The following is a 26284-nucleotide window of genomic DNA, read 5'->3' on the forward strand; positions in this document are numbered from 1 at the left end:
GCTTTGGGCCACCAGGACAGGAGGCTCACAGAGTCCACACGGGGCAGAGTCTCAGGAGGTCCGCAGTTCACTAGGCAGAAGTCGGGTCCCCTCCAGGCCGCAGAGGACAGCCACTGTGCTGGTCGCTCTAGGGCTCCCATGTGTGAGGTGCTATGCTCACGGGGGCCCCAGAACTCCTATTTCACGGAAGAGAGCCACTGTGGCTCGGAGAAGGGACAGGGGAGGTCAGGTAGCCTGTGAGCATGCTGGTGGGGCCCCCCTCCCCAGCTCTGTACTGCCTCTTATCAGGGAGTTTACTGTCTGGGGTGTGCAGGAAGCAAATCCCGAGGACATACTGGTCAGACGCTGTTCTAGCTCCCCATCCTTCCGCCAGCAGGATGGTGAGCGGCTCTATACTCCACAGGGTCGCCATGACTGGGGCTCTGCAAAACTACGGTTGTGGGGAGACACATCTGTCGCTGTGGCCCCTGGAGAGCTGCTTGTGCTCCCCCAGACCCTGAAGCACCTTGCACTCAAGAGGCCGTGGGAGATTGCAAGGTCCGGGGAACTTGGGGTTCGCTGCCTTCTTTTGAAGGCCTGGACATCCCTCTTCTGACTTTTGGCACCTTTCCCATTTCCCCAGAATGCTCAAGGATTAAAGATCACATCTGCAAGTATCTTCAGCTACCACACTTTCTCGCCATCCTCCGGCCTGCCTTGAGTTAGCAGCCCCTTGGTTCTCTGCCCATTAGCTAGCAAGCCATTCCTCTTGTTGGAGAAAAAAGCCCCCAAGAGTTGAGTTTCCGTAGTGCCGTGACGTCTGTCCTTGTTCTAGAAACCCGCCATTAGAAATGCACCTTAACACTGGGAGAGTATGCAGAGAGTATCCGCGTCCGAGCGGGACAGCCTTCCGCGGAGGGTGTTCGCCGGTGTCACAGCATTGAAGAACTGGGGAGACTGGCTCAACTAGACATGTCAACATTATGCAGCTACTAAAAATTAAGGGACAATACTAGGTGACAGAATACTAGAGTACTAGGTGACAAAAGCGGCAGTGGGCTTCTAGACTTAGCCCTCCCGCCCTCTGTGCCCAATTGAGGTTAAATTCCCATTCATAAAGTCAAGATATTAAGGGGGGATTCAGTCCCAGTCACCTCAGATGACTGCCCCTCACTGCCGCCTCTGAGGACGTTCATGTGAGGTGTGGTTCTGCACCGCTTTCGCCCCCACCAGCTGTTTCCTTAACAGGAAAGAAGAATCTTTGCTTGAATTTTGGCTCAAGACTGAAGACACGGAAGGCCCGGCTGCGGTCAGCAGGTCAGGAATGCTGCCCAGGGGCCTCCCCCGGCATGGTGCTTCTCTCTTCCCCAGGGTGACGTGCCCCAGTCCCAGGGCTCAGGTGCTCTCCTGTCCTGGGGTGGGAGCTTCCAGGTGACAGGAGAGGGGCCGTCCCCTCGGCAGCAGTTCTCAACCCAGGGCACACAGGGGTCGGCTGGGGAGTTTTTATAAACCTCTGCCTGGGATGCAGAGGACTGAGGGACACGAGGGACATGACTCTCTGAGGTGGGGTGAGGTAGGAGACCGGATGGAGCAGGGTGTGAAGGGCCAGGACTTCTGCGCACCAGGAAGAGCCCAGGAGCCCAGGCATGCTCGGCTGGAACAGCAACGACCACAGCGGGTGTTTATTGATCTCACACATGGGCCGGGCTGCCCTCCCAGCCATGCTGAGGTCGGTGTTACCCCTCCAAGGCGGGGAAAGGGGTGCAGGTGTAGGAGACCCGCCCCGAGCTGCAGAGAGGAAAGGGCACAGTGGGAACTCCCATCCAGCCAAGGCAGCACCCTGCATTTGGGGAGGGAACCGGCTTCCTGAGGAAGCTCTTTCTTCACTCCAAGGAAAGCCTAAAGGAGGGATCTTCGGACACCTGCAGGCACCAGGGACTCCCTGTCTCCTGAGGATAAAGGGAGAGGCAGCTCTGAAAGCAGGTGCCCCAGGTCCACCCTCACAGCCACTGTTGTTTTAAGAACAACAGAGAACAGAGAACAGAACAGAGAACCCTCCTCCCCCAAAGAGGGGATGCATTCCTCCTCCCCCAAAGAGAATTTGGGGGTTTGGCACCTGGAGGGGAGGCTAGTCTAGGTGGTTTCTTTAAGAGACCCAGGGGGCTGTCCTACCCCTGGTGGCTGGCTGTTCTGCGTGGGGACCAGGGGTGCACACCCGGGTTGCACCGGCCTAGAGCACGGGGAGGCGGGAGGTCTCCCACAGGCGCCGGGCCAGCTCGCCGGCCTGCTGCACCAGCACGTCCGTGGGGATGACCGACAGGTGGAGGGCCAGCAGCTCGTGGCACTTGACGGCCTCAGCAGGGTGTCCCTTGCTATAGTAGCGCAGGAGCTTCCTGGAGGAAGAGGGGACAGGACTCAGGAACGAGGCCACAGCAGCCCTCCTGGACTCAGGTGTCCCCAGTACCCTCTGGCCAAGCATGGGCACTGTCACCTGGCGAGGCCCCAGCACCTGGCCAATGAAGCCTTCCCACCCAACTGCACGAGGCATGGCCTGGGGGCCGCGCACTCCACCCTTCTGGGTTCCCAGTCCTGCGCAGGGTCTGCCGACAGCCATGTCCGAGCCACGGACAGCCACAGAGCCAGCGGGGAAGGCCGAGGGCCCAGCACGGACGCCGGCGGGTGCTGCCAACAGTGTAGCAGCCAGAAACGGGTAGAAACCCGGTGTGCGCCCACCCACCCTCTCTCGCTGAACACGGGGCTGGGCATCAAAGAGCTCCCACCGAGGGCTTCCTGGGGGGCTTTCCTGAAGGAGGAGCTGCTCCCCTGTGGGGGAGAGGCACTCGTCGGGGCGCCCCCTGTTCCCCGCAGCCTTGTGAACCGCAGTCACCTGTAGTAGTCTCCTCCCAGCACGCCGAAGGACGCCGAGTCATCCGAGAGGACGGGCACCTCTATCAGCTGCAGTTTGTACCCCTGCGGGAGAGGAGGAAGCTCTTACACGGGGCGGGGGTGGTGTGCCGCAAAGATCATGAGCCTGAGTCGGACACGAAGTTCAAGGCCTGGCTCAGGCCGCGTGGTGGCTGCTTGCTGCGTGGGCCTCTTCCTACCCCGTTTCCTCATCTGTGAAGTGGGACTAACAGTAACCTCCCAGCGGACACTGGAGTCGTTAAGCATCTGTCTTTGGTTCAGGTCATGATCCCAGGATCCTGGAATTAAGCCCCACATCGGGCTCCCTGCTCAGTGGGGAGTCTGCTTCCCTCTCTGCCCCCCCCCCCCATTTATGCTCTCTTGCTCTGCTTCCTCTCATTCTGCTCTCTCTCGAACAAATAAATATAATCTTAAAAAAAGGATAAGGAGGAGAACGGAATTAAGATGCACTGGGCAGCCACTGTATGTTGGGCACGGTCATGGGCTCGTCTCCACACTCACGTGGGCATCGTGGGGCCCGTCCTGCAGGCAAGGAGGTGCGCTCAGAGCGCCTGGTGGCTGCCCAGGATGGCGCAGGTGCAGGCAGCCTCTACAGCTGGCTCTGCCCCCCACAGCCCTACTTTAGTCTGTCTCTCCATGGGGCCAGGCACACACACAGAAGCCAAGGTAAAGGTCATACACACATCCCCGGCTTGGAGCACAGATGGGAGCCTGGCGGCCAGGAGAGCTGAGCCTGGCTTCGGGCTGTTTCATTTATGACCTTGGTGGCCCTGCCCATAGAGTTTGATCTCCACGCATCAGTGTCTCTCTCTGTAAAATGGGGCTAATGACACCCACCACAACCATAGCACGGGCTGGGGGGACGGGAGGTTGTGAGAGACCCAGGAAGCAGCCTGCACTCTCGAAGGTGCTGGCCGTCACTCTCGTGGCAGAGCGAAGAAGGGCTGGTGCCAGGAGCGGGAGAGGGCAGGGCCCAGTGGGGGTGGAGGGGGCGTGAGGGGAGGAAGGAATGGAGAGAGCTGGAACACTGACTCCAAGTGACAAGTGAGGAGACACCAAAGAGAAACAGGAAAGAAAAAGAGAGAGAGAAATAGTCCTGTGCTTACACTGGAGTAACTGTGAGGGCTAGAGAGGGAAGTACTGGGCCAGGAGGTCGTACTGTCCTCTTCACCTTGGGCAGGTTGCTTAACTGCTCTGCACCGCAGTTTACTGGCCTCTCCAGTGGGAGTGACAGCGTGCCATGCTCCGTGAGGGCAGCTGGCCACACGGATGCACGCGTGAGGAGCCATTCTCACCGGGCACGTGTCCATGTGTTCATGTGCGACCTGGACGCTGCCTTGAGTGACAGCATAAGTCGTTCAGACAGCTGCTGGAGGGTCACACAGCGCCCCTGAACACAGGACCTCTGAGGTCTGGGTCCCAACGGCTGTGGCTCCCTATCAGCTCCACTAGGGACGAGAAGAGATGAAGAGACAGACTGAACACAGTGCAGAAGAAAGGGATCCCGGGGTGAGCAGAAAGGAAAGCATTTTGGGACGGTCCTGTCCCGGGACCTGGCTGCACCCACCATCTCGTTCTCGAACCACAGGAAGTAGGAGAAGCAGAAGTCGCCCTCCCGGAAGAGCAGCGTCGTGTAGCCTTTCTGCAGGTATCTGCGTGCCAGCCGGATCAGAGCCCAGACCTGGGGGACAGGGGGACAACTGTGGCAGCCCCGACAGCCTCTCCGGGCCTGCGGGGTTGGCTCTCTCCTCACAGCGGGCCCAGGGCTCAGGCTCCTGCCTCTGGAAGAAAAGCAGTCAGAGGAGGAGCTTCGGGAAGGCCAGTGGCTGCTCCGGTTCACCTGTTTCCTTAGTGCCGGGGCATGGCTAGATTAGAGTGCGAGCTCAAAAACAAATCATTATCGGGTGGGTGGGTGGACTACCTGCCCCCTCCCCCCCATTACTACGATAATAAAATATACGTAAAAATATTTCACTTAACTTTACCATGCACAGAAGCCACAAATCAGTAAACGGATCATTCAGCCCAGAAAACAGCCAAGCATGTGGTTAGTTAACAGGAGACAAGGGTGTGGCCACCTGGAAACCCTTCCTGCTGTCCAGGGCCACCTGCCCACCCGGTCCCCTCCAGGGCCGGGCGTCTGTGGCATAGCTTCTATGCCAGGAAGGTGCTGCGGGGCGTGTGAACACAGAGGAGCCTAAGCCAGGCATGTCCTCTGCTCCAGGGTGAAGTCCTAACCAGGGCTCACCAAGAGATCCGACAGAAACACAGTGAATGAGGGGCAATGTGCGTTGGATCCCCTGGGTGACATTCTCTTGCCTAATCAAGGACTTCCTGGTGCTACCTGTGACCTGCTCAAGGGAGGACAGCGGGGACAGCCTGACTTCCTCCATTTCCCGAGCTGGAAAAGACCTGATGAGCTCTCGTACCAAAGAGCTTTGTGGAAGGCATGCATGATTCACAGCCAACCTGACCACAGCGTCATGTCTAATTACATCTGCAAACACGTTTGCGGATTTGCTGTATTTTCAGGAAAGCAATCTGACAATGTGTATCAATAACCTTGGAAACATTCCTCCCATTTGACTTAGTAATTCCATTTCTGGAATCCATATTGAGAAAATAATCAGACGAGGACAAAGATGGATGCATGAAGGTATGTGCTGCAGAATTATTTATGACTGCGAGAGCCTGGAAACACTCTAACTGTCCAACATTGGGGAAATGGCTAAGGAAATTATGTTACAGCCACATGATGGACTATTGTGGACTTGTTAAAAATCACGTTGATAAAGAATTAATGACATGAGGAAATGCATCAGATAGAAAGCGAAAACGTGGGTAAACACAATTGCACTTACGGAATGATCCATGACTATGACCGATGGCAAAAAACCTCACAGAAAAACAATGCAAAGAAATGCAGCCAGAGAACCGCAAGGATCTCCCGACAGATGGCTGGGAGGCCAATACCAGCAACTGCTCCCTGAGTTCTGTCTCTCTTCTGTGCTACGTACCAAGCTGAGTATTTAATCTGCAGCATCTCACGCGTCTGTAATCACTGCCACGCGTGGACGTCAACAGTGTCAGCAGCCTCCTTCACAGATGAGCACATGGGCACTCAGACCACATAATGCCCTGGGCCACACAGCCAGGGAAAGGCAGAGCCCAACCCACCTTCTGTCTCCCTCTCCATTTTACCTATTAGCATATGCTTTATCGAGATGAATCTATCTAATTTATGTTTATACCATGCTACCCACTACATAGAAATACACTAGTTTGCCACGAAAGAGTCTGTTAAAGAGAATACAAGAACCCCCAGAGAATGTTTCTTTAGTGCAAACCACCTAGTGTTAAATCCTGTATCCAAACTGAATGACCTTGTGTTTCTTCTTTCCATTTGAATTCATTCAACAAATACTCATTGGGATTTATTTATGCCAAGCACAGGGCCTGGCCACTGCTCCAACTGACCTCACTGTCCAGACAAGCTCCTTCAGGCACATTAGAAGATACCCAGGAAGGTGCCCCCCACTCTGAGGCCTATGTGGCCCTGAGTACCAAGGGTAGGAGCCTGCAGACCAACTGGGTGCAGACACCAATGGAAGAGTACAGTAAGGGTTAAGGTGGGGTGGGCCCAAGGCCTCAGGGGAGCCCCTGGGGGGCATCAGTCTTTTCTGGATAGGGGTCAGGCCAGCACATCTTGTCTGACGGGGGTGAAGAGTTACCCGGGCCAGGCAATGGTTACCTTGGTTCTGATGAACGCGGCCAATGGCCCCCTGCCCAGCTCCGACGAAATCCTCTTACTGCTACTGAGGGAAGGGGCCACCATCTGGCCAGTCGTGCGGTCCACGTAGATGAAATGTACCAAGCCTGGGAAGTCTTCTAGGTAGGTGAAGGTCAGGGTTAAGGTGAAAGCCAGGGACTGGAGCGGGGGTAACTCTGTCCTCTACCCAGTCTTCCGGCAAGGCTAAGCAGTGGAGTCTGGAGGCCAGGCCTGCTGTGCCCACCTGTCCCCACAGCTGCCATGCCAGCCAACCCCCTAGGGTTCCTGTTTTCCTAGACTTCTTTACCTCTGAACCCCCAACACTGTGAAATTCTATGAAGCAAGTACAATGGATCCCTTTACACTAGCACATCTAACCTGGGGGTTTCTAGACCCAACAAGCATAGTGATTGTTCCTATTTTATCATTTTCACGAGGGATGAGCTTAAATCACATACACGGTGAGGCTGGTGGGACAGGAGAGCTACCCCTCTGATAAATGAGCCTAGCTGACTGCCCAGCCCACACCCCTTGGCATGGTTTTGCTCATCTCTCCACACTTCACCTCGTGAAGCTGGGAGGTTCCCACTGGAGACGGAACAGCCAACATGGCAGGGTGGCGGCTAAAGAGGGCCTCTATTACCCTTTCACCTGCATACTGAGATCTCAACACAGGAAAAGCTGCTTTATATAAAGCTGCAGGAAAAATCAGTAATCAATAGAACTAGTATTCCACAGTATATGGTCAGACAGGTCTTGGACAGTGGTTTTTAAATGGATAAACATTTTTGGTGCAGGCCTTCTCAGAGCCTTCACGTCCCACTGTGTTCTGTGACTCCTAAGGAGGACATGGCCTCTCTAACCCACCTGACCCCAGGATCCCTGCCTCTCGTGATCCCAGGACTCCTGCCCCTCCTGGAATACCTGTTACCACTTTGCTGGCCAGACAATGTCAACATAAACAATCCCCAAAGCCTTTAGGAAGTCCCTGTGGGACAGCAGGGATCTGGGAACTTTCAGTCCTGGAGCATTCCTCTGGACAAGACACCCTCGACAGTATCTCCTATTCTTCAGAGAAAAGATGCTGAGCTGCTGGAACATATCTGTTCCTTCTTAAAAGCCCGCACTCCTACAGAGTGGGCAGGTGCGTGGGACAGACAGACACCAGGGGCTCGGGCAGGAGGATATGACACCATGGTGACGTTCCTCCTACTCTTCACCAACAAGAAGTCCTTCCAGTCCATCAGCTTCTCTCTGTTGGGAAAGCAGGGAGGTGGGTGTAATGTGGCTCCTGGTCCAGCTACGGGGGGGGGGAGGGGGCGCCCACACTTACTGCATGATGGTCTGGACCTGGTCCTGTAGCTGCTGGGGCAGATGGGGGCCCCCCCGGCCTGGAGCCGTGCTCAGGAAGCTGAGACGGTAGATGGCACAGAGCTGTCGCTTCACCTTGCCGCAGGCCTGGAGCAGCCTGGTGGCGGGAGAAGAGAGCATGACAGCGGGAAGGGCCCTGGAGGGGGGCTGTCTGCATGTGTGCTGAAGACACACCCCTTAGACCGACCGGACTTCATCCTCTGGGTCAGGGTCACCTCACCGGTGACAGACACAGCTGCTGAAGCACACACTTGCCCTCAGAGATTCAGGAGGAAGCTTCCCGCTTTTCCCCCACCATGGTACACTGCACTTGGGTGGAAGCTCCTGGAATCTCGTGCCCCCACCCCCACCATGGTTTATTTTACAGAGAAATGAGGGAAAGTGGGGAAAGTGCACCCTTCAGGGTTCCAGGCTGGGCTGGAACCTAAGCCCCTACCCCACATTAAGTCCTCAAGGCCCCCTCCTCCACCTGCAGCCCCTCTGCCTCCCAGCCCCTCTCCAGCGTCTGCAGGCGGGACTCTGATCTCTGGGAAGCCCTTGGACCTCCTGAGCACCTTCCTGAGCATCCTTTCCCTCTTGGCCTGGAGGAACCTGCCCCTCTGTCCAAGTGACACACCCCCCGCACCATCCTCAGAGCCCACCACTCACTCCCAGGACGATCCGGGTTCGCTCCTGGAGAAAGCCTTGCTCTTGAACTCCAGCCAGGTTCTCTGTAGGACGGGACAGGTTGGCTTCACGGTGACGGCCCCACAGTGAGGTCTCAGGGAGAAGCTTGTGATGTTGGGCTCTAGGAGGGACTCACACCTCTCATTTGCTTCAGTATTTAGGCTCAGCATGCAGCTGCCCTCACGTAGTCCAAGCCGGCTCTCCAGCAGGTCCCCCAGCTCTCTGCACCCCACCACACACACCACCATGCACACCAGTGTGCATTTCTTTAAAGAGCAGTTTCTGTGCGGCAAGCTGGGGCTCACTGCCTGGCGGCACAGACTCGTGAACTAAAGCTGTCGGAGGGACAGGCGAGTGCCCGGAACAGGAGTGGATGTGGGTGGGGCAGGCGCTGGCGTGCGAAGGTAGGGCCCTGGTGAGCACTGTAGAGGGGGACCGTGCACCCCACCCCCACGCTCACTGCACAATCTGCGTCCATCTGGGTCTGAGCTTCACTCACTCCGTCTCCTCCAACCCTTCTTCTCATTTTCAGACGCCCATGTACGGCAGCCACCATGAATTTCGGGTCCTCAGACGGACCCAAGCACCACCAGCTGCTTCCCGGGTGACCTACGCCTCCTGAACTCCTGCTAGGCTCCCAGCAGAGACTGGGCATTTCTACCGTCTAGGCCTCTCCAGGTCTCATCTCCCACCTGTGGTGGGGGTGGGTGTCCTGCACGTCAGCGCGAGCTGCCACACCAGGAGGGACGCTGGGGGCAGGCCACTGGCCTTCACGGCGGCCTAGAGTCAGGCTCTGGTCCTGCCATCTGCCTGCCAGCAATCTCAGCTCTGGTTTCCTCACATAAAACACAGGAAATTGAACCCATGTTCTACCAAACTCACATCAAAATGCTCTGAAAATACCGCCATGTTTCTGTTATAAGTTCATGATGGGGAAAACAAGGATCATGGGCCCATGGTGGGGCTCCCTCCCCCAGTGTGGACAGAACAGACCCTGCCACCCCGGCCCTGCCTCCTCTCCCAGAGGCCACTATACCTGGGACCCAGGTCTCACCTGAATCTCTTGCCCCCCGCGATTCTTGACGAACTTGTCCATCCTCTGGCGCAGGTCCCCCATGACGGGGTGGGACCGCAGGGTGCTCCCGGCCTCCTGCCCCTCCTTGAGCTTCTTCTCCAGCAGGGAAAACCCTTCCAGCAGCTGGTACAGGACGAGGGCCAGGGGGGTGCTGGGGCCCTACAGGAAGCAGTGCAGGGCAGGATGAACGGCGGAAGCCTGCGGGGAGGTGTCCAGGCTGGGGCAGTGCTGAGGGAGGTGGGGGTCACTCCCACCTTGGTCAGGAGCACCATGTTGATGCCTGGCCACAGGGGCAGACAGTATGCAGTGTGGGGCACCATGGGGCAGTGGCTCTCCTTGACGCTGGCATCCAGGAAGATCCTTCTGGGGCCAGAAGCGACTGGGGCGGGCGGGACCAGCACCTGGAGGGTGTCTTCAGCTATCTGCGGAGAAGAAGAGCTGTCCGTGGGAGGGCTCCGGGGGGCGGGGGCACTCAGCCTCCACCTCATATACCCACCCATGGTCTCCCATTTGCTGTCTTCCCTGTGAACCACGGGGGTAGACACTTTCGCTCCAAGAAACCCAGCTCTTCAACCCCTGTGCTCTGTTACCACGGCCCCAGCAGCTCTAGTACCGCTCCTGCTGGTCTCCCTGTGTCCTCGGAGCCAATCAACCCAGAGTCAGGACTGGGTGGCAAGCAGGGGCTGTGGGGAACAGGACCTGGGGTGGGAGGTAGAAAAGAGACTCAAAGGGCAGGAACGGTTGGGGGTGGGGGGAGCTCCCTCCCAGGCCTTCATTGGGGCGAAGGCATGTCAATAACGCTGTCATTCTACCCATCCTCAGAGCATCCGGACTGCTGGTCTCATGGGGGAAACTGAGGCGTGGGAGGACTAAGTGAGCCTTACTAAATAAGTAAGAAAGGCTTTAGTGGGAAAAAGTAGAGAACTGAGGAAATCACCAGAGATGCCATGAGACCTTGGCACTGCAGTCTTACTGTTCTAGAACAGCCCAAAACCTAGCAACAATGTACTGGTTGTTTGGGAATCTGCTAAAATAAGTAATAGAGGCACGTGATGGACTCTTAACCCTTAAAGACCAGCATGGATTAAACAGAAAAACGCTTAAGGAAAACAGTGTAATGAAGGACATTAGGATTCAAATTTGGTAAAAGAAAAAAAACATGTAATGTGTAAATATACATACAACGTATATACGTCCGTATGTGAACATAAAGTCAGAGGGAAGACAGAAGGAAACATCCCAAAATATTAATAGTAATCAACATCTGGACGAAGGATTAAGACTGAATCAGTTATTTTCATTGCTTTTCATACTTTCGTATTTCCCAATTTTTCTACAATGAATATATTTACTTTCTAATTGAAAAAGTCGTCACAAATTAAGCTGGACTTTCAGTCCCAACAACAGTGAGGAGGGTGGGAGTCCTCTGGAATTGAAGTCACCCTTCGCCCACCACCTGCCCCCCTGGCCCCGGCCTCTGGGACGAGCTCTGTCCCCGCACTGACCAGCCCCGAGGTGGTGGCAGGAGGGCTGGCCCTGTGTGGAGTTACAGGGAGGAGACACCTTGGAGTCCCCAGGGCCCACCGCAGCGTCTCAAATCAGTCGGTGCCTATGGACCTTCCCTCCCCCAGGAGAAGCTCACCTGGACCTGGGGTGCATCCGTGGGTGGGGTGCCCTCATCCAGCCAGACAGTACTACCTACAGGACACGGGCCATAAGAGAACATAAATACCGTGAACACCTGAACAACGGCACAGCAGTGGGTCAGAAGGGGAGGGTGCAGCAGAGAACCTGGTGGGGGCGAGGGCAAGTAGTAGGGGCTGGAGCACTGCCCTGCTCATCGGGCCCCAGGCTGGAAGTGCAGGGTGCGCTCTGCAGTCCTGGGCTCGAGCAGCCTGAGCAGCCTGGGGAAGAGACGCTCCCCCCAAGGCCAGCTGCTGGGTGTGGCTCCTGACGATGATACCCAGAGGGGCAAAGCGGGGCATGGCCCTTCTTGGCCCCCTGAATACCCTCTCACTCCTTCCGTTCCTTCCCGTCTACCACAGTGCCTCTTCCCCAGGAGGAAGCACACTTACTCAATCAGCAAACTTCTACTGAGCACCCACTATGCGCAGGGAATGCAGCGGCCTCCCTTGCCCAGCAGAGCTCCCAGAAAACCTGCTGAGCCCACTACGGACCTGAATTATTACCTGTTTGTAATAATACAGTGCTCTCTTATCTTTCATTGCCGATAGCTATCATTTGTAATCATGTTTCTCTAGGGAAGCCCGTTTCCATGTTTTGAACACCCGATTTACAAATGAACGAGTCTGACTCAAACCATTTGTAAGTGGTGAGTTCCAGGCACTGTGAAATGGCATTATTTACAGCTCGGAGGCATATAAACTAACCACTGAGAAAGAGGCCAGGAGGAAGGCTGTGATGGATGAGGAGAGTGAGTAGTTAGAAGAAAAATGAACTTTGGTGACAACCCCAAAGCGGTGTCTCCTGATGTGTTCTGGGCTCACGGGGATCTTAGAGACCAGAGGGCAGCTATGGCCCCTGGGCCCAGAGGAATGTGCAAGGCTATAGGAGGTGGTGTGGGCTCTCGGGGGTCCCAGGCTCCTTGAAGCCCATCCACGGAATTACAGTTAAGAACATCTAACCCACTGGTTTCCAGCTGTGGCTGCACATGAGACCTTTTGAAAATCCCAATGCCCAGGCCACATTCCAGATCAATTAAGTCCAAATCCCTGGCACTGGCAGGGCTGGCTTCAGTAGTTTTTAAAGATCCCTAAGTAAGCCCACAGTGTAACGGGGCTTCGAACCACTGTGCTAACCTGAATCTGTGCACAGGGCCGGTTCCCACTCTGATGCTCGCCGGCCTCACGGGGCCAGTTTCTAGAAGCATTCACACCTGGTCCCAGGCGCAGACTGTAGCTTCACCGGTCTGGCTGAAGCCACCCGGTGGGCTCCCCCATGCAACCAGGGTTAAGAACCACTGGCTTAAGGACGCCACACAGTAAACTCCTTTTAAAACTCAGTCCCTGAGAAGTGTCTTGTCCTAAAACCCTGGCCTTCCTCTGTTAGGTGATGTGAACCACACGATCCTTCCTTCTCCCCAAGAACTTCAGAGGTAAATGTGATGCCCACCCAGAGGGATGTCAACAGTACGGATTCTGGCTTATCTTTTTTCTTAGCAATGTTGTCTATTCGTTAGCAAGATTTTGAATATTTTCCGTTTCTTCTTATTGTTTACCCACTCATACCATCTGGAAAAACAGGTAAGGTATAGGAACTGAGTGTGTACATTTTAAATCATTATACTTGAAACGAAATGATTATTAATTTTAGTTACTTATTAATTGATTACCCAAAAAAAGGGCAGAGAATACACCTACAGGAGACGAAATTTTAAATGAAATCTGCTTGTCACACAGAATCATTTCGGTGGCTGCGCTTTCATCCAGGCTGAAGCTGGGGGTGGTGCAGGGCAGCACCCTGCACCCTGGGAATCCCGGTGTCTGTATCTGGGCTCCCACCCCAACCCCTGCCGCCCTCCTGCTCCTCCCCAGGTCTTACCTGAGCTCTGCTCTCCAGGGGAAGGAGCAGGCGTGAAGTACTCCTCAGGGAGGGAGAAGCTGTCGGTCTCCTGGAAGGGAGAAGAGGGCATCTTGGGCTGAGGGCTGGGAGAGCCTCTCCTGAGGGGCTCGACCCTGGGCCCCCCACCCCTCCACGCAGCAGGTGCACAGCACACACAGTTGTGGCAGAACTCCTCCTGGCCTGGGTTGTGGAGGCAGGGCTCTGGGCCTGCTGCACGGGGATGCTCTGGCTGCTCCTGGGCTTCCGGGGAGAAGGCTGCTATGGGCAAGGGAAACCTAGTTAGAGCTCCTCTGGTCTGCTCCTCCCCTCCTCTGGGGGAGCCTAGCTCTTCCACCCACAGCCCTCCCTCCCTGGTGCCTCCCACCACCACGCGGCCTTGGGTGGGCATCCTCACTTCCCACTGAGGTTTCAGTTCTGGGTGGCCTAGTCTTTCTCCAGAACCACTGAAATTTCCGAACTTCCAACACAGTGGTAACCAAACTGCCACTGACAATGGGGTCTGCATGGGCGAGGACAGTGGCTAGCACCCACCGAGCACCCCAGGCACGGCTGGGCTCTAGGTAAGCTGTCCCTTTTACTCCTCCAAACAACCCTTGTCCCAGTGCACACAGAAGGGAATTGAGGCCTAGAGCGGCAAGGACTCCAAACATCTGCTCTTTTCACTGACTAAACCACATCATTCTAGAATTCCTGTTACATCTGAAAACAGCAGGGAGTCAAGGCCTATAGCACCCCTGCTGGCCCAGAACTGTGATGCAGAAACATAGCCTCCCCTGGTGGCCTGCCCAGCACACTCCAGACTGGGTTTTGGAGCTTCCCCGGGGAGCCGGCCCAAGACCTGAGGGTCGTCATCCTCCGCTGTGCTCTCGCTGGGGTAGAGATCCTGGACCAGGAGGATGAGGGCAAGAAGGTCAGCAGGGCGCAGGGAGCTGGCACTGTGGCTGCAGAGAGAGCACGCGGCTGTCAGCGCACGCTGGCGCCCCCTGCAGGTAACAGTGGGCGCGGGGCAGGCAGGTTAAGGAGCAGGCTCCCTGCTCTCAAGGAATTTAGGAACATGTCAGCTGGCTTCATCCTTCTTGAAGGAAGGCAAGGTACAAATAAAATTAATCAGTTCATTAATTTTTGAAATAAAACTTGTTGTGTTTAAGAAAAAAAAACCACCCATGAGAAACCACTGGGGACCATTCACAGCCCATGGGGAAGTTCCAGAATTCAGATTCAGAGACGGTGTTCCAGGAAGACCTAACTCAGAGAAGGGAATGAGCTGAGAGGGCCAAGAATGAAAGAGTTAAGGAGGCTTCAGGGAAGAGACAGGTCTTGAAGGTCTTCTTGGCTGGGGAGGTGGTGCTTTTTCAGCTGGGGGTTGGGGAAAGTCAGGGTTCTGGGCCTCCATTTCCGGGACCAGGGCTCACCTGGAGTAGAAGGCCAGCAGCTTGGAGTGCACGAGCAGAAAGGCATGCAGGGCCTCCTCGCCGGCCCTCTCGGGGCTGGAGTTGACAGCCTGGATGACATGCCGCTCCAGGGCCTCTATGCACAGCTCACAGAGCTGAGGGTGAATCAGCCGTTCCACAGCCTAGAGGGCAGGGAAAGGAAGCCATGTCACTGACCATCCACCCCTGCTCCAGGCCCGGGCTGGTGGTCTCCTCGCTCCGTCCATGCTGAACACATGCTACGTGCCAGACACTACGGAACAAGGTGACTCGGGTCAGCCTTACTGGGCATATGGTCTGGTCACTAGACTCTAGGGGGTGAGACAGACAATATGTAAGGAAAGAGACAAGAGACGTCAACTGTAGTAAGTGCTGTGTAGGAAACACCTGGTACTGACCAGCACCTACTTGGTAGGGTGTCCTCGGAAAGTGTCCTTGAGGAAGTTACATTAAACTGATCTCTAAAGAACAAGAAATCCTATCAGACAGAGTGGTGGGGGAGAATCCTGTAAGCAGAGAAAAGAGCATATGCAAAGGCCCTGAGGTGGGAAGAGTCTGGAGCCATGCTGTCCAACTAATATAGAAGGAAAGCCCTAGGAATAATTTAAAATTTGCTAGTAGCTACATTTAAAGAGTAGAAAGAAATAGGTGAAATTAATTTTAATGATTTATTTTACCTAATATACTTAAAATCTTATCATTTCAACATACAATTTAAAAGCATTATTAATGGCATGTTTGACACTGTTTTTATACCAAGTCACCATAATTCAGAGTATATTCTACATGTGTAGCATAACTCAATTTGGGCAAACTAGACTTCAAATGCTCAATAGCCAAATGTAGCTAACAACTACTGAACCGCACAGAATTAAATATCCAGTGCACCTGAAAGGGAAAGAAGTCCCGGGGGGCCAGGCCACAGTGAGAAAGGGCAGAAGGGCATGAGACAAGGTGGGGGTGAGTCCCACAGCAGCAGATCATACAGGGTCTGCTCAGTTTTGGAAGAAGTGTGGATTTTATCTTAACTGCACAGGCTACCTCCTACAAGAAGACTTTCCTGATGTCTCAGAGAGAGCTGGCCATGGCATCCCTTGCACCACCATGGATTTGGATGGGAAACCAATATGGCAGCACCCAGGATGCTTGGTTGTATTTTCAGGCATATGTGTACGGCTGACTTCCTCTCAAGGGCAGCGACAATGTCTTTACTCTCTCTTCCCAGGGCCTGGCACACTCTTCGCATGTAGTAGGAACTGTACATTTCTCAGAGGAGTAAGTGAGCAGGGTGTGCACACGAATCCTTCAGATCTATTTTCCAGTTCACTAATTCTCTTTCTAGTTATGTCTCATCCATGATTTAACCCATCCCTTGAGGTTTTTATTTTAACAATTATTTTTATTTCTAAAATACCTATATGGGTTCTCAACTAGCTTTTAAGTCTTTAAATATTTCAGAGTTATTTTACGTTCTGGACCGAATAATCCCAGTATATCAAGCTCCTTGGGGTCTAAATCTATCGGTGACTGGTTTTCCTCTCACTCATGCTGGCTCGTGTCCTGGTGCATCTGCCAGTTGTGAGCTGCTGTTTGCTGCTCCAAACCTGCCTCTAAGGCAGGAGCTTTCAAAGTGCAGTTCCAGGACCAGCATCATCAGCTCACCAGTGAACTTGTCAGAAATGCAAATTCTAGAATCTCTACACCACCCCCACCATGGAAAAAGTGAGGCCCCACAACCCTTCTCTCACAAGCCCTTCAGATGATTCGGATGTACCCTGAGGGTGAGAACCAACCCTAGGGAGGAAATCTGTGTTTGTCTCCACAGGGAGCCAGAAGTGGTACGGCAGGGACCTCTGAGCTCCTCGATCAGAGCTTGACCTGGGAGTCTCGGGCTCAGCTCCGCAGCTGCTGAGGGCCTAAGTCAGCGTTCCGGCGGCGGCGTTACCACCATCTGCACTCGGGCCATCTTCCCTGCCGGGATGTTTATTTTTCACTACTTTCCACACTAGTTTCGGTTCAGTATAATTTCCTGGGGAGAAGCGGGCGGTCAGAATGGAGGGAGCTAGCTTCAGAATTTCCATAATTTACTGTGAGCCCCAGATTGTGTTAAAATGTCTCTTTTATTATAGAGAACCCCACCAAAGCATTGTAGAGAAAGCCACCATGTGGCCACAGACAGTAAACTTCTAAAGGTTAGAGTCTGAGGGTCTGTCGTGACCTCACTCGTGATGGGGCGGCAGTGTGTCTCCTCAGCCCTCTGACCTGGCACCCCTGGGGCCTGAGGCCTCCCACGCCCGGTAGTCACCTCCACGGCGAAGCACTGCTCCTGCTCCCGAAGGCGCCCGTACGTCCACAGCAGGCTCTGGAAGTGCTCCCACACCCGGACTCGCTGCTCAAGGTCGGGGGGCCGCAGCCTGGGGGTGGAGCAGGAGATACCCTGAGAAAGCTGCCCATGGCCACCTTCCACCAAAAGAGCAGAGTTACCGCCAGGGCTGGGCGGGCTCCTGCGACTCGAGGCGACAAGCGGGAGAGCCCTCCGAGCACGGAAGGGCTCATCCAGGCGGCACCGTGGCCCTAGAGCCGGATGGGCACAGACCCTGGAGATAGGCGCCTGAGCAAACCACTTCACGTCTCGGTTTCCCTCACACATGGACACAGGACACAAAGTCAGCCAGAGTAGACTCACTCCTTTCGGATGAGCTGGCCATCCACGGTGACCAGCCCGAAGTGCACCTCGAACAGGTACTTGAGCACGCACAGCTTCTGCCGCAGGTCGCCCTCGCCCTCCGTGTGGTCTCCGTTGATGGCAATGAAAAGGCATTCTCCAAACTGCGGGCCGAGGGGGCTGGGGTCAGCCAGCCCCGGGGACCCCTCACCTGGCCTGATCCCAGAGGAGAGCGAGGGGAGGCCTAGATCTCTGGGGAATCTGATAGGGTGGTTTCTGCTTTCTAAGGGAATCTGAAGTTCAAGGGAAAGGCTCGTGGATGGCCCGTGGCGCTGAGGGAAAAGAAACATGGGTCCCGGGGCTTCACACTCACCAGGTGAAGGACGTACAGATAGCTGCCATTTTCCGTCGAAAAGCAAGTGTATGTATCTGAGAGCTTTTCCAGCATGGTCATGGAGGAGATGATGACCGGGGCCAGGAGGGTGCTGAGCTGGTCCTCCAGGGCGGGAAGCTGCAAGAGGGAAGAAAGTAACACTGCTTAGAGTGCCAGACCCTGGCGACAAAAGGAATGGACAAGACCCAGGCCTCGCTAGCAAGGTTGTCCCGTGTTTTTAGACCTGCCTGGAAGGTAGCACCATCCTGACAGGGAAGCGGGGCAAGAGGAGACTGCCCCCAGCACCCTGGTGGTAGTTAGAAGAGGCTGGGAAGGGTCAGCCAGGTACCTGTATCCTTCTGGCTCTGAATCCAGAAGGAAACATTAAGGACTCGGGCCATCTCCACAGTGGAATGTGTGGGGGCATTTAATGGAGAACTGACCAACTCTGAGAAAGTTCCCTATGTGTCCCTGAGTCCATGCTTTTGTTACACTTGGACTACCTCGGGGGAGTGTATCCGAAGGACAACCATCAGGGATAGGGCAAAGGCAAGTGCACAAAGATGCTCACTACAGCATAATTTACAGCAGCAAGTGGGGCGCCTGGGTGGCTCAGCGGGTTGGGGCCTCTGCCTTCGGCTCAGGTCATGATCCCAGAGTCCTGGGATCGAGCCCCGCATCGGGCTCTCTGCTTGGCTGGGAGCCTGCTTCCTCCTCTCTCTCTCTCTCTCTGCCCGCCTCTCTGACTACTTGTAATCTCTATCTGTCAAATAAATAAATCTTTAAAAAAAAAAAAAAAAAAAAAAAAAAAAAAAAATTTACAGCAGCAAGTGACCAAGACCCGGAAATGCCCAGTGCCAGGGAAACAGTTAAATAAGTAACAGCTCAGCTAAATGAAGGAAGAATGTGAAGCTGCCTAAAATACTGGAAGTTTCAAGGACATGGAAAATTCCTCTGATGTTACCTTAAAAAAGTCGCTGAGAACGGTATTTTAAAATACATAGAAAAAAACAAAGTATTGACAAAATATTTAAAAAGTCAGTGTAACGCTGTTAAAGTATTCCTTCTGGCCAAGAGAGTAGGAGAGACCCCCCCCCCCCCAACTTTTTATTCTGTACCGTCCTGATTTCCATAACAAGCCAACATTCACTTTTACAAGCTCCTCCTCCAGCCATTCTCTCTGCCCTCCAAAATCAGGAGCAAAACAAAGAGAACCAAAGAGAAACTGGACAGATCTGCTGAAAATCTGCAGATAAAACTGGCATAAAGCCAGAAGAATGGGCACCCCCAAAACCCTCCTCACTGGAAGGGGAAGAAAGGAGAACAGTTGCCTGTCCCCACGCTGATCTGGGGAGACTTGACCGAAATATGGAGAGAGCCGAATCCCGACTTTGAGCTTGTGAAATCTGAAAGGAGAGGAGTCTGATATGAGGAAGTGGAGATGCAACATGGGGGGCTTGGGGGGTAGGAAAAGAATAAATGAAACAAGATGGGATCCGGAGGGAGACAAACCATAAGAGACTCTTAATCTCACAAAACAAACTGAGGGTTGCTGGGGAGAGGGGCATTGGAAGAGGAGGGTGGCGTTATGGACATTGGGGAGGGTATGTGCTATGGTGAGTGCTGTGAAGTGTGTAAACCTGGCGAATCACAGACCTGTACCCCTGGGGCTAATAATACATTATATGTTTATAAGAAAATTAAAAAATTATTAAAAAAAAAAAGAAAGAAAGAAAGGAGAGTAAGGCCTTGCCTTGAAAAGAAAAACGGCACCTAACCAGGGCAATGAGCAGCATTAACAAACAGGAGCGGGAGGCAGCGCTGCAGGACGGATTTCCTTCCAACGCTGCTCAGGAGCAGAGGTGGGTCCCGCTAGCTGTGGTTCCTGGGCCCCAGTTCAGATGGCCCCTTTTCTGACCACCTTGGCCACCCTGCCCCCATCACTCCCCACCCCACACCGTCAGATTTCTTTGGTGCATTTAACATTCCCTGAAGTCATGTGTTTCTTTCCACCCCGTTCACTCTCTGTCCTCCCTCTGTAGCCCTAACTTCCGCGAGAGCAGGACCCTGTCGCTGTGTTCACTGCTTCACCCCAAGAGGCTGGCACATAGTAGGTTCTCAATTAATATTCGTTGAATGAATATCCCTCCACAGAGAAGAACGTTTGTTGAATTATTCATGTGCCACAATTTTCTTGAACTGCCATGAACAGATTATGTTAAGGAAAAGTCGCTTAAAAATCTGGATTGTGTACAGCAACTTGTTTTTTAAAGAGTGGCTTTTCCTGCAGGTGTAGTGAGATTTTTTTTTTTAAAAGGTTGGGGAAGATGAAAATACTTGGTGTAGGCAGAGTGCAAAGGAATTACTATTACTTGGAATTATAAAGTGGTGCATTATCTTCGAATGGCTTTTGAATCAACGTTTCTATTTATAGGAAATTATCCGAAGGAAATAATGAGATGTAGGATCAAATTCAAGCATAAGTGTTCCCTGCAGCAACAGTTTTAGCCAACTAGAAGCAATATACGTGCCCAGTATGGGAAAAATGGTCGGATAAATGATACATTTATTTATGCACTGGGATATAATGCTTCCACTAAGATTTATGCTTTTGAGAATATGTAACAAAAAAGAATAATGCTTTTGATATAATGGAAAGTGGAAAAACAGAAAATAAAACTGTAAATGTGGTATGATTCCAACTACACATAAAAGATAAAGACCCAAAGGAAATATATAGAAGAGCTAATGGCTCCGGTACTAGAATTATGGGTCATTTAAAAACGATTTCTCTGTATTTTCAAATTTCCTACAATTAATTCATGTTATTTATAGAATCAAGAAAAAATAGCGTTGTGTACATAAAAATAAAACTTTAAAGGCATTTTTTTTTCTTTACAGTAATCACTTAGGAAGTGAAAAAAAAATAGGATTTTGTTCCCTTACGAGGTTTATAATAAAGAGGAAGATAAACATGATCAGATAACTTGCTTCTTTTGTTTTATTCATTCATTCGCTGATATACTGAGTGCCTTTCTGTTCATGTTATGGCAGGTTCTGGGGATACAGAGGTCTACTGACAGCTGGCTTCTTCAGCTAACCTGATTCAAACAGTAGGTTAAGAATAAAAATATTTAAAAATTCCTTAAAAAACTATATGCATTGGGGCACCTGGGTGGCTCAATCGGTTAAGCGTTTGACTCTTGATTTTGGCTCAGATCATGATCTCAGAGTCCTGAGATTGAGCCCCATGTCAGGCTCTGCACTCTGCGAGGCATCTGCCTGAGATTCTCTCCATCTTTCTCTCCCTCTGTCCCCTGACTTGCATTCTCTCTCTCTTCAAAAAGGAAAAATACTGTACGTATTGACTGCTAAAAATAAAAGAGCCTACTAGACCAGTTTTTTAGCTTAAAGGAAACCACTAAAACGTCATGATCTCTGACATCTTTATTCCTAAAGACAGGGACGAGAATAGTGGTGATGTTGGGCGGATTAAGCTGCTGAAGTGGAACTGGCTGAGCGGTAATCATGCCCAGCAGAGCGAGAAGGGGCCAGGCAAGCCACCTGTCGGGGCTGCTGCAGAAGTGCTGGGATGCTCTCTACTGCTTTCCCTGCAAATATGTTTAACCCCATAATCATCTGGAAAAAGTTTTCAAAATAAATCACTCCTTTCAAATGTAGAGTAGAAATTATGAGTGAAAATGACAACTATCTCCATCATGTAATATTTCAGGGTTACCCTGGATGTCTACATGCAGAAGATAAACCTTAATCCATACTTGACATCATATACAAAAATTCAAAGGGGATCATTAGACCTAATATAAAAGCTAAAAAAAAGAGACCTAATATAAAAAAAAGCTTATATATATATATCTTTATCCAATGTATATACGTATATACATATATACATATATATGTATATATATATAAAACTTCTAGAAGAAAATACAGAGAAAACTCTGGGATCTTGGGTTGGATAAAGATTTCTTCAATAGGACACCAAAACCGTGATTTCCTAAAAGCAAAAAAATGGATACACTGGTGTTATCAGAATGAAAAACGTCTGCCCTTTACAAAATACTGGTTAATGGATGTGAAGACAACACACAGACTGGAAAAAATATTTGCAAAACACTTACCAAATAAAGGACTTACACCCAAACTACGTAACACTCTCAAAACTCAGTAAGAATAGTAAGAGATAACCTACCCAATAAAAAGACGGGCAAAATGTGAACCAACTTCAATTCAAGGAGACACAGAGGGAAAATAAGTACATGAAATGATGTCAAAATCATCAGCCAACACGACATGAAAATTATGACAGTGAGATCCAGGAGATGCCTTTAAAATGGCTAAAATTATAAAGACCACAGCAAGTGTTAGCAAGGATATGGAAGTAGAACTCTCGTACGTGAGTAATGGGCTCTGGTGTGCTGCGACCCCTCTGGCAAAATCTGGCAGTTTCTTACAAAGTTTCACATGCACCTCCACGATCTAGCCCCTCTATGCTAGGTATTTACCCAAGAAAACTGAAAGATGAAGTCCATAGAGAGACCTACACATGAATGTTCACATCTGCTTTATTGGGAAAAGTCAAAAGCGGGACACAGTTACCATCAACAGGTACCCAGATACACAAGCCATGGCTTGTCGATACCTGACGACCCCCTGCTCAACAGTCAGAAGGACCAACACATGCTACAACATGGGTAAATCTCAAAATTATGCTGACAGAAAGAAGCTACCCCCAAACCACTTGGAGTAAATACTACATGACTTCGTTTACATAAAAACCTACAGAATACAAACTCCTCCATTGGGACAAAAAGCACATCGGTGATGGCCCAGGTTGGGGGAGGTGAGGGTGTGGTCACAAACTTCTGTGATGACCAATATGTTTATTTTATTGATTGTGACAGAATCACAGGTGTGTGTGTGTGTGTGTGTGTCCGCGAGCGCATGCGCACGCAAGTATCTCCAACTGCCCTTTGAGAATGTTCAGTGTACAGTAAGTCCATTATACCTTAACATAGGCTTTAAACAATTGATGTGTTAAGTTTATGCTACACTTTTTAGGAAGAGGAAATGAGGACACAAATTTCTCTGTTGTGTGATTAAAACTCTACCCCCTCCTCCAGCTCTCATTTAGCCCAAGGAGCCCTGGTAGAGTAGGGGTGAGGTCACCAATTCGAGAGGACCAAGAGGCGAACTGCTGATGATGAGCAGCTGGATGTGCAGGACCCCGGACCACACGTACAGGCCCGGGGGAGGGGCAGGTTCCCACCGCCTGGTACTTCTGGGCTGTTGTTCCCTCCCATGCCCCGTTGGCCCGGCACTCACCTCTTCTCCCTCAAACCCAAACTTCAGCTGCAGACTCTCTGCAAACTCCTCATCCGTCCAGTAGAAGAGGACCTCTGCACCTTCTGTGGCCACCAAGACGCACTTCATCTGCCAGGGAGAAGCAAGGGCAAGGTCACCTCCCAGCCTCTTTATCCAGAAGCTCAGTCTGAGTAACGAAGAGGATGAGAACCCCAGCCAATACCTACTGAGCCCTCACAGGGCACCAGCCCCCACAGCAGGGGCCTTCCTGCTGTTATTCTGTCACACCCTCAAAACCACCTAAGGATGTAGGAATCTTTAGTTATGCCCACTTTCTAGAGCAGGACTCAGCACGCTTGGAGCCCCTGGGATCGAAAACCAGGCCTAAGGCTGGGGCTCTTGCTTCTGTGTTTTCCCGTGCCTCTTGCCAGAGCAGCAGACGCATACGGGCCTACCTGCACCAAACCTACGGAAGGGTCCCGCTCCTGACCGGGACGGAGGATCAACCACCCAGGAGGACAGGCAGTGTGGTGGCTCGTGGCCGTCGGTGCCTGGTCTAGATGGAGGGAGGCTAGTGTACCTCCCTTTGGGCAGTTCAGAAATGTTTCTCCTCGAGGCAAAAACAGCTCCAGAAGAGGAATGGGTTCAGCATCACCTAACTTACTTCGTGAGCTCCTTCTGCTCTGGGGGGAAACAGGCTGCCTAACCTTGTCCACAGCTCATTCTCACACTCCCGTAGCAGCTGCTTCCTCAGCCGCACCCACCAGCACCTTTGGCCTCCCAAAACCGCCCGCCCCACCACTCATGCATTCTGTGTCACACATTTTCATGCCTGATTATACAAAATGTGTTTCATTATGCATCAGCGGGGAGCTTCTTGAGCCAGAGTGTCCCACACTGTGCTTTCCATTCCGCGGGCCGGCAGGACATCCATCCTCTCAACCCTGGGGCAGCCTGACCAAGCCAGGGGAGGCCAGAACTCTCTGTCCATCTGCAAGTAGCCAAAAAAAGGGCAGGCAGGGGCTTCTCATGCCCCTTAGTGTGCCACATGGACAAGATTACGTTGTATGTGTGCCAAGATGTGACAATGACCAGAAAACTCTGCTCTGACTGCCCCCTGAGTGGACGTCCAATTTCAAACAGGATCTTGAGGTCCTGGACTCAGTGACACTCTTCAGAATCCCCTAGCACCCAGCTCGGTGGCACTTACTGAATTCCTCCCCAGCTTCCCGTGGGTTTATCAACTCTAACTCCGAGCCCCTGGCCTCAAGGTGGTTCCTCCACACTGAACAAAGGATGCAGCCTGTCCCCATGGAACTGCTAAACACCAGGCGGAGAAGGGGGAGAGCAACGGAGTGTGAAGCAGTCCACTGCCTGCTCTGGTGGGTACCGCCCACTGCTCCCGAGCAGCCCCGGAGGGGGTACTGTCTGCCTCTGTTTTGCCCCCAGGTCAGGCAGGATCACCTACCTTGGCAAGGAGCACCGAGGAGCCCCCAGCCAGCCAGAGGTTCTGAAAGGGCTGCAGCAGACTCGATGACCAGCTCACGCAGAGCAGCACAGCATCTCAGGTCCTGCAAATGCTTATAATGCACAGAAGTCATGAGGGCCAGCAGAGCCTCTCATCTGCCTGCTGCCCATTTCTGGGAGGACAAGCTGGCGAAGGGCTCAGAGGTCAAATGTCTCTCTCTGGCCCCTAGGAAGTCTCCTCAGCATACACTCCACAGCCAGGAGGTGCAGGGTGCCCTGTATCCTATCCACCCCCATCCTCTCGCCACTGAGAACACGAACCCAGCCAGCACAGTCCTCTGGGCATAGCAGGGACCCACAACCATTAATTCCTGCCTACTGTTTCCTTCCAGGCACTCTCATTTTACCACGGGTCACTCAGACCTTTGGTGTGGTCAGCAAACCCGCTCTGAGCAGCCCCAAGGGGCTTGCCAGGAGTGACTGGAGGCCACACAGCACATCGAGCCCCACAGGGAAGTGGTCCCAGGAGAAGGGAGGGGACATGCTGGGATGATGAAGTAAACCAGTACAAAAGGCACCAGAGACCTGGTTCTAGTTTTGAGCTGGCCGAGGCACTTAAACCCCTGGGTCTCAAAGCCCTGCTCTACCTCCCTACAGGGCTGTAGGGAAAGACAGAATAACCAGGTGGGAAGCCCTTAGCAAACTCTGCTTTCTTACATGAAGTGGGCTTACTTTCCCTTCTTTTCCAGCTTCCCTTTCAAACAACAGGGTGAACTAAACTGGCTCCAGAATTATGCACATTGGGATGATGAAAGGCAGAACAGCATAAAGCTGTAAACTAACTAGGAAACCAAACACTGTAAGCAAGTAAGAGGCAAGAAAGGAGAGCGGGGAGCTCGGCATCTTTTGCAGCATAAATGAGACTTGCTACATCACCGGCATAACTGCCCTTAAAGACATATTCCCAGAAAAGTGGAAATGCTTTTCAGCGGACATTAGGTTCTACTGTTTTATTCCGAACGACTGTTGGAAAGCGAACCTCGCCGGTGTCATTTTGTGACTTCCCTGTTCCCCTTTCTATCCTGCTCCAAAGTGGTAACACAGGCCTCACTGGAGCTCCAGATGGCACGGGGCCAGTGTGGAAAAGAGCCCCGGCCCCGTTTTCACCGCCTTCCCCAGCAAACCGCACTCGGGCCGCCACGTCGGCCTCCCAGCAGCTCTGTCTCGGGGCGCTCCCCTGCGACCGGGACCCGCCTGGCCCCTGCTGGGCTGGAGGACCCGGGAGAGAGACTCCGCGGGGCGCCCGCGGAAGGGCAGCCTTCCATGTGCCCCGCACTCCACAGTGTTTGCAGCCCCCCGAAAGCCCCCGCGAAGCTCACAGCTGCCCTAGGAAGAGGGCCCGGCTGGGGGGGAGGTGCCCGCCCCACTCCGTGGCTGCAGAAACTTAGGCTCCGAGAAGTGAGGCGGCGGGACCCAGGCCAGAAGGGCGGGGTCCGTGCAGCCGGGGTGTGGTTGGCCTCCACTTTCCAGAGGGCCGCTCGGGCCGGGGAGGGGCTCAAGAAGTCCCGCCGCCCACGGAGGGGCCGCGGGGAGCCGCGCTCGGAAGGAAGGTGAGGACCACGTACCGGCTGCCGCACTACTCCGCCCAGCAGCTGGG

General features: G+C 52.9%; 1 protein-coding gene across 5 annotated transcripts; it reads right to left on the reverse strand.

The window, feature by feature from the left end:
* Positions 1-1615: 1615 nt before the first annotated feature.
* Positions 1616-26284, reverse strand: HPS1 (HPS1 biogenesis of lysosomal organelles complex 3 subunit 1). 5 transcript variants are annotated; one of them, XR_006821223.1, is made up of 20 exons: positions 24629-25989; positions 23182-23289; positions 17836-17973; positions 17484-17626; positions 17103-17211; positions 14780-14940; positions 14206-14308; positions 13524-13622; positions 13347-13416; positions 11428-11483; positions 10040-10207; positions 9765-9944; positions 8693-8754; positions 8007-8141; positions 7862-7927; positions 6656-6800; positions 4472-4585; positions 2867-2949; positions 2152-2372; positions 1616-1928 (listed from the first exon to the last, which is right to left on the reverse strand). XR_006821223.1 is itself a non-coding variant. In XM_046026923.1 (20 exons), the coding sequence occupies exons 3-20, from the start codon at positions 23287-23289 to the stop codon at positions 2210-2212; spliced, it is 2103 nt and encodes a 700-aa protein (XP_045882879.1). In that variant the 5' UTR covers positions 24629-24740; positions 26253-26284; the 3' UTR covers positions 1616-2209. The 5 variants fall into 5 exon arrangements, 4 of the variants coding, with proteins under 4 accessions (XP_045882879.1, XP_045882880.1, XP_045882881.1 ...); XM_046026923.1 differs by adding an exon at positions 26253-26284 and having other exon boundaries at positions 1616-2372; positions 24629-24740; XM_046026924.1 differs by adding an exon at positions 26007-26243 and having other exon boundaries at positions 1616-2372; positions 24629-24740.

The sequence above is a fragment of the Meles meles genome, chromosome 13 (assembly GCF_922984935.1).
Source record: "Meles meles chromosome 13, mMelMel3.1 paternal haplotype, whole genome shotgun sequence".
Classification (NCBI taxonomy): Eukaryota; Metazoa; Chordata; class Mammalia; order Carnivora; family Mustelidae; genus Meles; species Meles meles.